General features: G+C 45.3%; 1 protein-coding gene across 2 annotated transcripts in view; it reads left to right on the forward strand.

Moving 5' to 3' along the window:
• The first annotated feature begins 4,768 nt into the window (after positions 1–4,768).
• Positions 4,769–16,377, forward strand: part of LOC144487075 (tektin-3-like) — a 78,306-nt gene continuing 66,697 nt past the window's right edge. The window contains exons 1-2 of one of the 2 annotated variants that reach the window (XM_078205134.1): positions 4,769–4,990; positions 5,318–6,003. In XM_078205134.1, the coding sequence (XP_078061260.1) occupies positions 5,332–6,003 (672 nt within the window). In that variant the 5' untranslated portion in view covers positions 4,769–4,990; positions 5,318–5,331. The remainder of the gene's footprint in view (positions 4,991–5,317; positions 6,004–16,377) is intronic. The other variant, XM_078205135.1, reaches the window with a different exon arrangement.

The following is a 16,377-nucleotide window of genomic DNA, read 5'->3' on the forward strand; positions in this document are numbered from 1 at the left end:
TGTCCAGAGAGTGAAGGCTTCAATTCAGAACAGGCAGGGAAACTTCAGTGGAAACAACCCCTCTCTGTCAGGAACGGCCTTAACACACACAATTCTGAGAAGAATTAAAGATAGACCACTGCAACGTGACAAGTCCACCATGGCTACATATTGGGGCTTTGCTTCAGCAGGAAGACAAGTGGGTGATACCAAAAGTGCCTCTGGGTAACCTACACTGAATTCAGCAGCATTTGCCTTGACTGTTGCTTAAAGGATGAATTGTGAGGAATTGTGATTGGGGAAGCATTGGCTAGCGTGGCACAGTGGTTAGCACTGCTGCCTCACAGCGCCAGGGACCCGAGTTTGATTCTGGCCTCGGGTGACTGTCTGTGTGGAGTTTGCACATTCTCTCCATGTCTGCAGATTTTTGTTCAGTTTTGTTTTTCTTTTCACAGGATGTGGGCACCGCTGGGCCAGACCAGCAATGCTAGAGTTAATGAATCAGCCGCCCAGGATTCTCAAAGCTGAGGCTGAACCACTTGAGTGCAGCTCTCAAACCACCAACCAATGTACAGCACTTCAGATTGGCAAATGCTCCATTTGCCCCACCCCATATTCCTCCACCACCAAGACTATAGATACTTGACCACTCCAACCACCATGAGAGCAGGCAGCACGGTGGCACAGTGGTTAGCTCTGCTGCCTCACAGCGCCAGGGGCCCAGGTTCGATTCCCGGCTTGCATCACTGTCTGTGTGGAGTCTGCACTTTCTCCCCGTGCCCGCGTGGGTTTCCTCCGGATGCTTCGGTTTCCTCCCACACTCAAAAGATGTGTGGGTTAGGTTGATTGGCCATGCTAAATTGCCCCTTAGTGACAGGGGGATTAGCTAGGGTAAGTGGATGGGGATAGGGCCTGGGTGGGATTGTGGTCGGTTCAAATGGCCTCCTGCTGCACTGTAGTATTCTATGATTCTGTGAGGGTCAGCACAGTCTAAGTACCCCTGATGAAAAGATGTATTAATAAGTAGAGATCACTGGGACTATTTTGTGATTTCTCCATCAGAACATATAGAATCCCAGGATCCAATTAGCAACAACATTTAGGACCATAAGATATAGGAGCAGAATTAGGCCATTCGGCCCATCACATCTGCTCCGCCATTCAATCATGCTTGATACGTTGCTCAACCCTGTTTTCCTGCCTTTTCCCCGTAACCCCTGATCCCCTTACCAATCAAGAACCTATCTGTCTCTGTCTTAAATGCACTCAATGACCTGGCCTCCACAGCCTTCTGTACAATGAATTCCACAGCTTCACCATCCTCTGGCTGAAGAAATTTCTTCCTCATCTCGGTTCTAAAGGGTCGTCTGTTTATTCTGAGGCTGTGCCCTTGGATCCTAGTCTCTCCTAATAATGGAAACATCTTCCCCACCTCCACTCTGTCCAGTTTAAGCTATTCCAGTCCTGACAAACATATGACTTGATATAGTTCATGATCAACCAGAACTGGATGCGTTCAACTGACGACTCACCTAATAAACATTTGGAGTCCACTAATAAATACGACAACTATTGTCAGGAAAGTCGAGATCAAACAAGATGCACGGCAAAACCCTCTGTTTTTGAAATCATCAGTCCCTGACCATTGTGACTATTTGGGCATTTTGTTTAATCAGTTAGGGCTCTGGTATGTAGGGAACCCTGTGACACAACACTCAAGGCTCCCTCCAGATTGGCATAGAATTCAAGGCCAAGCAATTGGAGCCATATGGTCATGCAGGATCTGGCAAAACTTAACATAGTCTTCCACACTGAAATTAGATTATGTGCAAATCTGGAAACTGTATACCTGCTGCCTTGCACTGATTGGGGCAGGAAGCTTGATTTGATTTGATTTATTATTGTCACATGTGTTAGTATACAGTGAAAAGTATTGTTTCCTGCGCGCTTTACGGACAAAGCATACCGTTCATAGAGAAAGAAAGGAGAGGGTGCAGAATGTAGTGTTACAGTCATAGCTAAGGTGTAGATAAAGATCAGCTTAATGCGAAGTAGGGCCCTTCAAAGGTCTGATGGGAGCAGGGAAGAAGCTGTTCTTGAGTCGGTTGGTACTTTTGTATCTTGAGGCGATCTTAATAAGAGAAGATGAACTATTCCCACTTCACCTGCAATGCTGCGGGTGGACCTTTCAACCACAGAAGACATTTCCGTGCTCAGAATGTCTACCTGTAGCAGAATACATTTCTGCAGTAAAGGCTCAACCCAAATAACCATCACCGAATTAGCTAAGCTTTAGGAAAAGCATTTTTGCCACCCAGAAGCTTTGGGTTCTTGATGATCTAGTGTGCAAGTTGAGATATTTCTGGGCCTCTGCTCTGTAACTATCCCTCCACTCTCACTGCGTGAAAGTCTTGCACAGTCGCTGTCTTTACTGGATCCAACTTCCACGATCTTTCTTACGCGCTGATCATGAATTGAGTATTTGCATTTCACCTCAGCACTTTTGTGCTGGCCTTTTTTTGGAAATGTCAGCTCCGTCAACCCCTCTGATGTGTTGCTCCTGCTTGATTGTCTATTTGAAAGGTAATGGGGGAAGTAGAGAAGGGGCCAGAGTTAATGATCAGGAGCAATAGCAATCAGTGGGTTTGTATTCTTAGCTCCACTGACACTAAAAGTGGGCATCATGTCACAAGCCTTATTTTAATCTGACCAAGACACCAGTTAACAAAGTAACGGGGTAAACAATTTAAGCTGAACAATCCTGAGAGGGCTGTAATAGCTACAGTTTAAGTTTATCTATTGGTGTCACAAGTAGGCTTACATTAACACTGCAATGAAGTTACTGTGAAAATCTGTTCAGGTACGCTGAGAGAGAATTTAACATGGCCAATGCACCTAACCAGCAGGTCTTTCGGACTGTGGGAGGAAACCGGAGTACCCGGAGGAAACCCACGCAGACACGGGGAGAACATGCAGAATCCGCACAGACAGTGACCCAAGCCGGGAATCGAACCCACACTAGCAACTAATTTAAAATAATCAGTCAAGCTGGCTCATTTCTGCCAGTCATGACACACATTCATTACGCAGGGATCCGTTCTCTGCAAAACATGTTCATGCCTTGCTCCTTTATTGAATTACCCGGAAACTTGGAGACCCCGTTGCTTTCTCAAAGTCAATGTGCTGTTCAATCAAAGCCAACTTGCCAACCAATCAGCACCTTTTTTCTCCCTGTGGTGTAAATTGTTGTGATAGTTTGAAATTTGGCATTCTGGCATTTGTCCTGATGAGTGCGTGATGAAAAGATTCCGCAACATGTTTCCTTTTTCAGCAAAAATGAGGTAACTGTAAGTTTTTTGAAAGAAAAAATATCATTTGATGAGAGGTTAATGGGTGATTGTTCAGAGCTGCCTATTGCTCTGGAAATGAGGCAAATAGTCTAAATATTTATTGATTTTTCATTCCACAATAACCACCAACTGTGAACCTTATGGGCGGCACGGTAGCACAGTGGTTAGCACTGCTGCTTCACAGCTCCAGGGTCCCGGGTTCGATTCCCGGCTCGGGTCACTGTCTGTGTGGAGTTTGCACATTCTCCTTGTGTCTGCGTGGGTTTCCTCCGGGTGCTCCGGTTTCCTCCCACAGTCCAAAGATGTGCGGGTTAGGTTGATTGGCCAGGTTAAAAATTGCCCCTTAGAGTCCTGGGATGTGTAGGTTAGAGGGATTAGTGGGTAAATATGTGGGGGTAGGGCCTGGGTGGGATTGTGGTCGGTGCAGACTCGATGGGCCGAATGGCCTCCTTCTGCACTGTAGGGTTCTATGATTTCTATTATTACACTGCACTATCATATGCAAATTTTAACACATTTTACTTTAATGATTCTGGCCCTGTTGTAGATAGATGGCTTTTACAGCTTGCGTTCAATCTCTCTTTCTCTCTCTCAACCGGCCTTCAGTCTCCTCAGGGCAAGTGAAGGAGGTTGAGATCCTCGCTTGAGATCAACCTCCTAGAAGCGAATAGAGCAGTTTCACGTTACAGGGGAGTCTGGGATGGGGTCAGCTTTTTAATTGAACTCTGGATTGAACTGTGTGAGAGCAGCAGCAAGCAAGCAGCATGAGTGAGGGAGGAGGAGAGAGAGAGAGATGACAGTCAGATTGGTTTGGGGGGGGGGGGGGGGGGAGGGGGGGATTAGAATGAGGAGGAGAGGGGGGGAGGGAATAAACAGGAAAGCACCCCAGGCTGAGTTTGTGTGTACATGTTTACATGACAGGGAGAAAGGTCAAAACCCCTGCTGGATAAGTATTTCAGCGACTTCATCCCAGCACGGTCTGAAATGTGTTTGGCTGCAGCACTATTTTTAAAAAAAGAAAAAAGCTTCAGCCTGAAGGTAGGGGATTTGATTTGGATGTGGGTGGCCCCCTCCTCCCCTCCCTTACTGGATTGGAATCAAGTCATTTCTTATAGGCTGCAAGCAGCAGCAGGCGTCAACATGGATGAGTGAATTGGACCCTCCGACTGGAGTAGGGGAATGTGCTGATTTTTTTATTTGGAGGGGGGGGTTTGCTCCTTTTTGTTTCCCTCCAACCTCCCCCCCCCCTTCCCAACCCTTTTGCGCCTCTGCAGTTGCTAAGGTCGAGGATGTTGCAACAGCGTCCGTAGCAACTGCGATCCAGAGCAGCACTGCACTGAGTGCAGAGAGAGAGACGCACACACAGCATCAGGCACACAGCTATTCCATACAGCGGGGGGATAGAGCTGAAAAAAGATGCAGCAGCGCTCCCGTTTACCTCTGCGTGTGAGCTCATGGGGTTATAATAAGCCCGTTAACTCGGAAGTGGTTCGCTATGAGGCACGGACGCCCCCCTTTTTTATGTTTGTAATGTGTTAATGATATATATGTTTTTTAAAAAATATATAATAATACACCTGCAAACTAGGTGCCGTTCACACCCATTAAGACCAGACTCCTGGCACCGTTTTAAACACCGGATCTTGGCTAATTGCAAGAATGTCAGTAACGTTATGTTATGGTTATTTAGAAAGCTTGCACAATGAACTGCTTTTTAATGGACAGCTTTATGATGTTGCGTGTGTCACAATGCGTCGTAAGAAAGTTTTATGATAACTGTGCTATGTCATTACTATAATTAGATGTGGTCAGGATCTGTTGCACTAACCTTTTAGTGGGGTTGACCAGATATTGCATAGCGTTTTGTAGGTTGACGTTGTCGGGATCCTTTCTCTCCCTCTCTTCTTAATTTGAGGGCTTAGTTGCCTCAGTCTGTCTGCAGAGATAGCCATTCATCCCAAACTAATAGGATACCGTTTATTTTATAGGATCTGTAATCACCATGTATGGCAGATGTTGTACAGCAGGTGTGGAAACAAGGTGCAACAGTGTCAACTTGCCATGGAGACCGAGCACCTATTACAAGGTTGCAGGCGTCAATACCACCCTTGGACCTTATACTAGGAATTTGTGTGGGAGGCAGTACCCTGTGATGACATCGTATCCACCAATGACCTCCTGCCCATCAGTGAGTGGCGGCCCCATCATCAACTGCCCCGTGCCTTCGTATCCTGTGATGCACTCATGCCCAGCAATAACCCCACGACCACCAATAAACTGCCCCGTAGTGAATCCTTGCTCCGTGATAGATCCATGCCCTGCGATGGATCCGTGCGCCCCGGGTACCTCTAACCGTATTGCCCTTTTCAGCAGATACACCCCGGGGGAATGGGTGGAATCCAACCACAACAACTACAAGCAGTCAGATTGCTCCAGGCATAACGCCGGGAAGCTCAGGGAGGACACCTCGCGACTTATCCAGGACAAGGCCCAGCTGACAAGGAAAGTCCAGAATGACACCAGCAACAACATTGGAGAGAGGGTGCAGGACATCAGCTTCTGGAAGTCGGAGCTCGACCATGAACTGGACCAGATCATCATGGAGACTCACGCTCTCAACCAAGTCAAGAAAAGAGTGGAGAAAGCACTGGAAGAGACAGATGCGCACCTACAGGTCAGAGAGATAAGCATGTTTGCTGTAGATTATTTCTTGACCAAGTGTTCGGCAATGACATCACAATCATTAATCCTTCTCTCTAAACACTATTACATATCTGCAGCATGGAGCACACACAAGCAGAAAATGCTGGAAAATTCCAGCGGGTCTGACAGCAGCTGTGGGAGAGAATAGAGGGAGGCCAACATTTTGAGTCTGGATGACCCTTTGCCAAGGAGCATACCATCACTGATACCCACTTTTGACAGAAAAAATTATTGACTTTTAAAAAATAAGTTTGATTTTGTAGGAAGAGCTTTAGGTCTGGTTGTATTATTGTTTTTAAATGTAGCTGGAAGTCATTACAAGATGCTATTTCTAGCTTCTGATGTTAATTTAAACTGCTTTGGTTTCTCTTTTCCATTTCATAGAATTATAGAATCAGAGAATCCCTACAAGTGCAGAAGGAGGCCATTTGGGCCAAATAGTCTGCACTGACAATAATCCCCTGTCCCCATAACCCCAGCTAGTCCACCTGACACTAAGTGGCAATTTAGCATGGCCAATCAACCTCACCCGTACATCTTTGGATGTGTAATAGTGTCTGAACCCTATTGGACTCAGTTTTCAATCTCTTCATTATTCTGTGATTAACATGATTCTTTTACTTATTATCACTGATTTACTTATTATTTTACAGCATGGTGGCACAGTACTTAGCATTGCTGCCTCACAGCGCCAGGGACACGGGTTTGATTCCTGGCTTGGGACTCTGTGTGCAGTCTGCATATTCTCCCCGTGTCTCCATGGGTTTCCTCCGGAGTGCTCCGGTTTCCTTTCACTGTGCGGAACCCCACTAGTCACTGACTCCCAATCAGAAAACTGCCAACTCTTTGCTTCCGATCTGCTAGCCAGCTTTCTATCCATCTCAAGACATTACCTGCAATCCCATGTGCTTTAACTTTACATAGTAGTCTGTTATGTGAGACCTTGTCGAAAGCCCTCTGAAAGTCTAAATAAACCACATCCACTGGTTCTCCTCAGTCAACTCTACTAGTTACATCCTCAAAAAATTCCAATAGATTTATCAAGCATGATTTCCCTTTTGTAAATCTGTGCTGACTTCGTCTGATTATACCACTGCCTTCCAAATGCCGAGTTATGAAATCCTTGATAATGGACTCTAGCAACTTCCCCAGTACTGACATTAGGCTCACTGGTTTATAGTCCCCTGTTTTCTCTCTACCTCCCTTTTTGAATAGCGGGCTTACATTAGCTACCCTCCAATCTGTAGGAACTAGTCCAGAGTCCAAAGAATTTTGGAAAATAATCACTGATGGATCTACTATTTCCAGGGCATCTTCCTTAAGTACTCTGGGTTGAAGATTAGCAGGACCTGGAGATTTATCCACCTTCAATTCCATCAATTTCCCCCAAACCATTTCTCATGATACAGTAGGGAATCAAACAAATTCAGAAAGCAAAGCCTGCTCCACCATTCAATAAAATATTTGCTGATCTTTGTCCTCAATTCCACTTCTCCATTCTATACCCATTCTACTTGATTCCCCTGCAGTCCAAAAAGCTATTGTCTTGATCCTTGAATACGCTCGATGTTTGCGAATTCCAAAGATTCACAGCCCTCTGAGTGAAGAAATTCCTCCTCATTTCAGTCTTAAATAATTGATCTTTAACCTGAGCCTTCTAGTTCCACTCTCTCCCATGAGGGAAAACAACCTCTCAGCATTTACCCTGCCAATACTCCAGAGAATCTTCTACTTTTCAGTAAGATCACCTCTCACTCTTCCAATCCAGAGAATATATGGCCCATCTGCTTAACTACTCATCACAGGACAATGGGAGGGCCACGGTGGCACAGAGGTTAACACTGCTGCCTCACAGCGCCATGGACTTGGGTTCGATTCCCAGCTTGGGTCACTGTCTGTGTGGAGTTTGCATGTTCTCCCCATGTCTACATGGGTTTCCTCCAGGTGCTGCGGTTTCCTCCCACAGTCTGAAAGACGTGCTGGTTAGGCACATTGGCCATGCTAAATTCTCCCCCAGTGTACCCGAACAGGCGCCGGAGTGTGGCGACTAGGGGATTTTCACAGTAACTTCATTGCAGTGTTAATGTAAGCCTACTTGTGACTAATAAACCTTTACTTTTTACTCTCATCCCAGGAATCTATCTAATCTATCTAGTGAACTTCCATTGCACAGCCTCCAAAGCAAGTATATCCTTCCCTTGATAAGGAGACCAAAACTATACGCAGTACTCCAGGTGTAGTCTCACCAAAGCCCTGTACAATGTTATCAAAACTTCCTTATTCTTGTACTGCAACTTCCTTGCAATAAATGCAAACATTTGTCTTCCTAATTGGTTGCTGTACCTGCATGCTAACTCCATGGTTCTTGTGTGAAGACCTCAAACCTCCCTGAGCATCAACATTCAAAAGTTTATCACTATTTTTAAAAATTCTGCTTTTCTATAGTTCCGACAAAAGTGAATAACCTCATGTTTTCCCATATACTCCATCTACCATTTCATTGCCCCCTGTCCCCATCCTTTTACAGCCTCTTTGTGTCCTTACTACATCAACAGTAAACTTTCTGACTCCCTTCGTGTAAGTTTCTTAAAAATTCATTCATGGGATGTGGGCACCGCTGACTAGGCCAGCATTTATTGCCCATCGCTGAAGGCTTTTAAGAATCAACCACATTGCTGTGGGTCTGGTAAGACCAGGTAAAGGTGGAATATTTGTGTTTACAACAATCGACAATGGTTCCATGGCCATCATTAGACTTTTAATTCCAGAATTTTTTATTGAATTCAAATTTCACCATTAGCCGTGGTGGGATTTGAACCCGGGTTCCCAAAGCATTGCCCTAAGTCACTAGATTACTAGTCCAGTGACAATAGGGCAGGATGGTGGCACAGTGGTTAGCACTGCTGCCTCATAGCACCAGGGTTCAAATTCATCCTTGGGTGACTGCCTGTATGGAGTTTGTACATTCTCCTCGTGTCTGTGTGGTTTTCCTCAGGGTGCTCCGGTTTCCTCCCACAGTGCAAAGATGTGCAGGTTAGATTGATTGGCTGTGCTAAATTGCCCCTTAGTGTACCAAGATATATAGGTTTCGAGAGTTTTGTGGAATAAATAGGTGGGGTTATGGAGTAAGCCTGGGTAAGAGTTGGTGCAGACTCGATGGGCAAAATGGCCTCCTTCTGTAGGGGATTCTGTGATTCCTTGAATACCAGTACATCAATCCCATGTCATTAATATAGATTGTAAATAGCCAAACACTGATCCCTGTAATAACCTCACTGATTACAACCTGCTAACTTGAATATGCTGTGTTTATCCTTACTTTCTGCTTCTGTCTGTTAACCAATTATCTATCCTTGCTAATATATTACCTTGAATCCCATGGGCCCTTATCTTGTGTAATCATTTTTACATTGCACCTTGCTGATTGCCTTCTGGAAATCCATATATGCTTCCTCCACTTTTTTCATTCATATGGGTGGTTAACAACCATTCAGTGGCTTCAGCTGAGGCAGTGTGAATGGTTGTGATGCCATCAGAAATGGATCTCCAAAGGCAGACGTTCAGTATTGGGCGATGGTCTGACTTGGACAGCCACAGGGGAGGTGGTGGCCTAGTGGTATTATCACTCGATTATTACCAGAAACTCAGCTAATGTTCTGGGGACCCGGGTTCGAATCCCACCACGGCAGATGGTGCAATTTGAATTCAATAAAAATTATCTGGAATTAAGAACCTACTGATGACCATGAAACCATTGTTGATTGTTCTAAAAACCCATCTTGTTCACTAATGTCCTTTAGGGAAGGAAATCTGCCATCCTTACCCGGTCTGGCCTACGTGCGATTCCAGAGCCACAGCAATGTGGTTGACTCTCAACTGCCCTCGGGCAACTAAGAATAGGCAATAAATGCTGGCCAGCCGGCGACTCCCATGTCCCATGAATGAATAAAAAGAAAAGTTACAATTTAAGCAGTTCTACTTGTGGACCAAGTGGCCCATACCTTCTCTGGCCCATCTTCAAGAGGTTGAAATTTGTCTGTATTTTCCATAGAAGTTGGTCGCCTTGCTATAGGAATGATGTTATTAAACTAGAGCGAGTGCAGAAGAGATTTACAAGGATGTAGCCAGGAATCAAGGGACTGAGTTATAGGGAGAGATTGAACAGGCTAGGAAACTGAGTGGTGATCTTATAGAGTTGTATGAGATCATGAGAAGCATGGATAGGGTGAATGCACTCAGTCTTTTTCCTTGGGTTGGGGAATCGAGAGCTAGAGGGCATAGGTTTAAGATAAGAGGGGAAAGAATTAATGGGAACTTGAGGAGCAACTTTTTTACACAGAGGGTGGTGCGTGTGTGGAATGAGCTGCCGGAGGAAGTGGTTGAGGCAGGGACATTGACAACATTTAAAAGGCATTTGGACAGATACATGGATAGGAAAGGTTTAGAGGGACATGGGCCAAATACAGGCAAATGGGGTTAGCTTAGAAGGGCTTTTACGTCAGCATGGACCAGTTTGAGCCAAAGAGCCTGTCTCCATGCCATAGATTCTATGATTCTAAGTTTGAAACCTGAGACTTCACCACTCGGGTCAGCTACCAGGTTGATCTTGGTGATAACAGTCAAGCAGGAGGTACGCCATTAAGAGGTGGGGCTGTCATCATACAGCAGGGTGTAGGTTGTGTTCTGATCAAGACTGCGGAACTTCATTTGAGCGTGTGAAGTTGCTTTTTAAGGCCCTGTGTTAATAGGAGTGCTTTGTGAACTGTCAGACGTGGTGTTCTTTGAGGAGGGTGTTTTCTTTGTTGACATTGGAGTGTTCAATATGTGCTAGCAAAGGGGATATAAAAACAGAAAACATTGGATAAACTCAACAGATCTGGCAGAACCTGTGGAGAGGGAAACACAGTTAGGGGGAGGCAGTGGCGTAGTGATATTGCCATTGGACTGGTAATCCAGAGACCCATGGTAATGTTCTGGGGACCCGGGTGCGTATCCCACCACAGCAGATGGTGAAATTTGAATTCAATCAAAATCAGGAATTAAGAATCTAATGATCATGAAACCATTGTCGATTGTCGGAAAAACCCACCTGGTTCATGAATGACCTTAAGGGAAGGAAATTTGCCGTCCCTACCCGGTCTGGCCTACATGTGACTCCAAAGCCACAGCAATGCGGTTAACCTTAAATGCCCTCAGGGATGGGCAATAAATGCTGGCCCAGCCAGTGATGCCCTCATCCCATGAGCAAAAAAAATGTTTTGGATCTAAATGACCCATCTGCAGAACCTTTTCCAGATATCAGCCCTCTTTCACAAAACCATGTTGACTGAGCCTGTGATTTTCTAAGTGCCGTGTTAACCAAAACGTCCCTAATAATGGATTGCAGCATTTTGCAGTGACTGATGTCAGGCTAATTGACCAGTAGTTTCTTGTTTTCTTCCTCCCTCTTCTCTTGGATAGTGGTGTTACATTTGCCATCTTCCAATATGCTGGAACCATTTTAGAATCTAGGGAATTTTGGAAGATCCCAATCGCTGTGTCCACAATCAATGCACCTCTTGGAACTCTAGGCTATAGGTCGTCTGGCCTCGGGGATTTGTTAATTCCTATACTGATTAGTTTCTCCAGTACATTTCCTTCATTGATATTAATTGCTTTAAATTCCTCGCTCTCATTAGAACCTTAGCTTCCCACTCTGGAAGTTTTGCTCCAGTCTATCGACCCTCTTCAAATATGGGAGTGGTGCCACAGGACTGGACATTAGCAAAGATCCGAAAAAGGGAAAATAGCTAAACCTTCTATTTACAGCCTAATGGTGGTGCTGGAGAAACTATAATCTTGGACAAAATGGTCTCTTGCAAAAGATCTGGGTTAATAAATGACAGGCAACATGGATTTAGTTACTGGTAAATCAGGTCTTATAAATATGATTTGAATTCTTTGATGAGGGTGTTGATTAAGGTAGTATCATCGATGTGTCTATGGACTTTAAAAATATGTTCTATAAAGGTGGCACAGTGGTTAGCACTGCTGCCTCACAGCACCAGAGACCTGGGTTCAATTCCGGCCTCGGGTCACCGTCTGTGTGGAGTTTGCATGTTCTCCCCGGGTGCTCCGGTTTCCTCCCACACTCCAAAGAGATGCGGGTTAGGTTGATTGACCATGCTAAATTGATCTTTATTGTCAGGGGGATCAGCAGGGGTTATGGGGATAGGACCTGGGTGGGATTGTTGTCGGTGCAGGCTCGGTGCATGGCATCCTTCTGCACTGCAGGGATTCTGTGATTCCATTCTAAAGTACCACAGAATAGACTGATTAGCAAAATTGAAGCCCGTGGGATGAGAGGTACAATGGCAGCATGAGTGTGAAATTGGTAAGAGACAGAAAGCAGAGAGTAATGTTGAATCGTGGGGGCGGAGGAGGCGGGGGGAGGGACGTGTGAGTCAGAGATGGGGATGTTGGAGATTGAGAGTGAAGTAAACGTGTCAGTCTAAATTATGCGCTTAGGTGCTGCATAATAACAGCATTTCTAACATAGATGTGGATGCTACTATCGAGTGAAGCTGACATTGCCTGGATGCTGTATCAGATATTCAGTTAAACATTCAATTCAACGTCAGCATTAAGTTGGGCATTGAATTTACAGCATTTAGGTGGAGATTATTACCACTGATAGATTCTTAATCATTGCAGACAGGTATAACTTGTTGGAGTGTAGCAGCTGCTGGAGTATGTCAACTCTCTGCAGTTTGTTCTCCAGCTCTATTTCATTATCCAGTTTTTATTATCATACAATTTATTTACTGTGTGGAATCACAGCCTTAAGATAGGATCATAGAATCCCTACAGTGCAGAAAGAGGCCATTCGGCCCATCGTGCCTGCACCAACAACAATCCCACCGAGGTCCTATCCCCATAACCCCTGCTAGTCCCCCTGACACTAAGGGGCAATTTAGCACAGCCAATCCACCTAACCTGTACAGTTTTGGAGTGTGGGAGGAAACCGGAGCACCCGGAGGAAACCCACGCAGACACGGGGAGAACGTGCAAACTCCACCACAGAAAGTGACCCAAGCTGAGAATCGAACCCGGGTCCCTGGCGCTGTGAGGCAGCAGTGCTAACCACTGTGCCGATATCAGCTAACACCATTGATGTAATTTATAGGGTGGAGAGTTTTCAGGCCCTGCAGCATAAACAGGGTCGTGAATCATCATAGAAATCATAGAAACCCTACAGTGCAGAAGGAGGCCATTCGGCCCATCGAGTCTGCACCGACCCCACAATCCCACCCAGGCCCTACCCCCATATCCCTACATATTTACCCGCTAATCCCTCTAACCTACGCATTTCAGGACTCTAAGGGGCCATTTTTAGCATGGCCAATCAACCTAACCCGCACATCTTTGGAATGTAGCAGTAAGTTCCTTAGAAAAAAAACCACAGGTGTATTAATCATAATGAATAACGGAGCAGGCTCGAAGGGCCGAATGGCCTCCTCCTGCTCTTATTTTCAATGTAATATCAATGACTGGACAAAGCACTTGTGCTTCTCTGATCTGTTGTCCATTATGTGTGTGGAAATTTAGGGTCCTACACATTTCATTTCTCCTCAGTTAGACACATGCTTAGTTTTTCAAGTAAGTTCAGTTCTTCATACCTTTCCCTCCTTTATAGAAACCTTCAAATCTCAGGATGGGTAAAGTGTAATCTTCAACACATTTATAATCCCCAAGCGAATCTCGTTTCAGGCACCATTAGTTACCAATTCAAAATGGCCAAGGTGAAATTCAAATAATCAGGCATTTATCAGAAGCTAAAATTAAAAGGTATCAATTAGTCCAATGGTGGACAGGATGCCCGTTGTGCACTAAACTCTTTGCTTTTCTGCTGGAAGCTATGTCACAATGACAGGGGCCTTGATATAAATTGTCTTCCAAAATGTCCTTGCGCTTTGAGTCACCTTATCTTAATGATGAGGCAGAACAGCGGCAGAGAAGGAATGTTCCCGATGGTGGGGGAATCCAAGAACTAGAGGTCATAGTTTGAGGACAAAGGTTAAACCTTTTAGGACTGAGGTGAGGAGAAATTTCTTCACCCAGAGAGTGGCGAATCTGTGGAATTCACTACCATGGAAAGTATTTGAGGCCAAATCATTGTTTGACTTCGAGAAGAAATTAGATATAGCTCTTGAGGCTAAAGGGATTAAGGGATATGGGGAGGAAGGTGGGATCAGGATATTGAATTTGATGATCAGTCCTGGTCAAAATGAATGGCGGAGCAGGTTCGAAGATCCGAAAGGCCTCTCCTACTTTTATTTTCGATGATGTGGAGATGCCAGCGTTGGACTGGGGTGGGCACAGTAAGAAGTCCCACAACATCAGGTTAAAGTCCGACAGGTCTATTTGGTATCACGAGCTTTCGGAGCGCTGCTCCTTTATCAGGTGAGTGGCTCACTCACCTGATGAAGGACCAGCGCTCCGAAAGCTCGTGATACCAAATAAACCTGTTGGACTTTAACCTGATGTTGTGAGACTTCTTACTTTATTTTCAATGTTTGATCCTGCACTCTGGATCCCACTACCTCGTGGGACATTCTGCCCCATATGTCCAAAGATCTGCGGTGGGTCGAGAATTGGCCTGTTTAGACCCATGGCAGAAACTCATGACCCTAAGTGGGAATCATCCACCTACTGAGGGGCAGCCAATGGCTCATTTACAGAATCCATATCGTACGAATCAACCCATTTGTCCACAATTTAACAGATCTCAGTTCTAGCTCGCACCTTGAGCTATAAAATTCTCCAGGGTATTTGGTGTTTTACAAAAATAGAGTCCATTCGAGTGGGTAGTATTTCCTTCAGCGAATGTGTACAGATAATACTAATGACTACATTCCCCTGTTTTCTGATATGAATTTTATCATTTTCATAGGCGGCGTTACGCAGATTACATCAATTTCCTGGGGACAGTTATAAGTGGGTCGCTCCCCATGTGGTTTGTGCCACACTCAGTTATAAGATCAATAGACAAATCTGTGTGAACCATACAGGTAGTGAGTGCTTACCCTGGGGAAATTGTTGTAACTGTGCATGTGCCACACGGACAAATATCTCCCTCGAAACGTTTCAGCTTCAAGATCACCTTGCACTCTTCTGAACTCCAGACGGTATAGGCCATTTCCACTCGATTGAGGGCAGAGTTCTTTTTGGAATAATGTCTCAGCCAAAGGATGATACCTCTGACAGGGCAGCATTCCCTTGGTACTGCTCTAGAGTGTTAATCTAGATTGTGTGCTTGGGTCTCTGGAGGGGGGGGGGGTTGCTTGAACCCACGATCCTTTGTGCTGCCACTGAGCCTTGGCGACGCGTAAGTTAGTAAATCTTCCGTGTGCTGGACAGAATCTGTGTGTATATCAATAAAACATGGTTAAATACATTCCATTTGTGTCCCTCATGGACTAAGGTTACAAATTCAGAATGCTGCAGTGTAGACCAGGCATAAATAAATATAAAGATTAGAGGCATTACATTCAGGTCTGTAGCACTGCTGGAGATGGCTACACAGACGAGAGGCTATAGTCTTAGGATAAGGGGCAGCAAATTTAAAACAGAGTTGAGGAGAAACTACTTCTCCCAAAGGGTTGTGAATCTGTGGAATTTGCGACCCCAAAGTGCGGTGGGTGCTGGGACAGTGAGTAAATTTAAGGAGGAGTTAGACAGATTTTTAATTGGTAATGGGTTGGAGGGTTATGGAGAGAAGGCAGGAAAATGGGGATGAGGAGCATATCAGCCATGATCGAATGGCGGAGCGGACTCGATGGGCTGAATGGCCTCATTCTGCTCCTATATTTTATGAGCTTATAAGAAGCCAAATGCTCCCTCGTGGGACATGCTGTGCCTCCAGCTGCTTTTGGTGTGACCTTCCTGGTACTTCCTCCTGAGCAGGGTACCCCTGCATGTGCCAGAAGCCTGTGGAGTGGAGCTATCATGACATTGCTCAGCCGTAGGGGCACGGTGGCACAGTGGTTAGCGCTGCTGCCTCGCAGCACCAGAGACCCAGGTTCAATTCCCAGCTTGGGTCTCTGTCCATGTGGAGTTTGTACATTCTCCCTGTGTCCGCGTGGGTTTCCTCCGGGTGCTCCGGTTTCCTCCCACAGGCGAAAGATGTGCAGGTTAGGTGCATTGGCCATGCTAAATTCTCCCCTGGTATAACCAAACAGGCACCGGAGCATGGCGACTAGGGGATTTTCACAGTAACTTCATTGCAGTGTGAATGTAAGCCTACTTGTGACTAATAAATAATAAAGAAATAAAAAAACCATATTAGCTGATGTGATGCCCAACT

The sequence above is a fragment of the Mustelus asterias genome, unplaced genomic scaffold (assembly GCF_964213995.1).
Source record: "Mustelus asterias unplaced genomic scaffold, sMusAst1.hap1.1 HAP1_SCAFFOLD_581, whole genome shotgun sequence".
Lineage (NCBI taxonomy): Eukaryota > Metazoa > Chordata > Chondrichthyes > Carcharhiniformes > Triakidae > Mustelus > Mustelus asterias.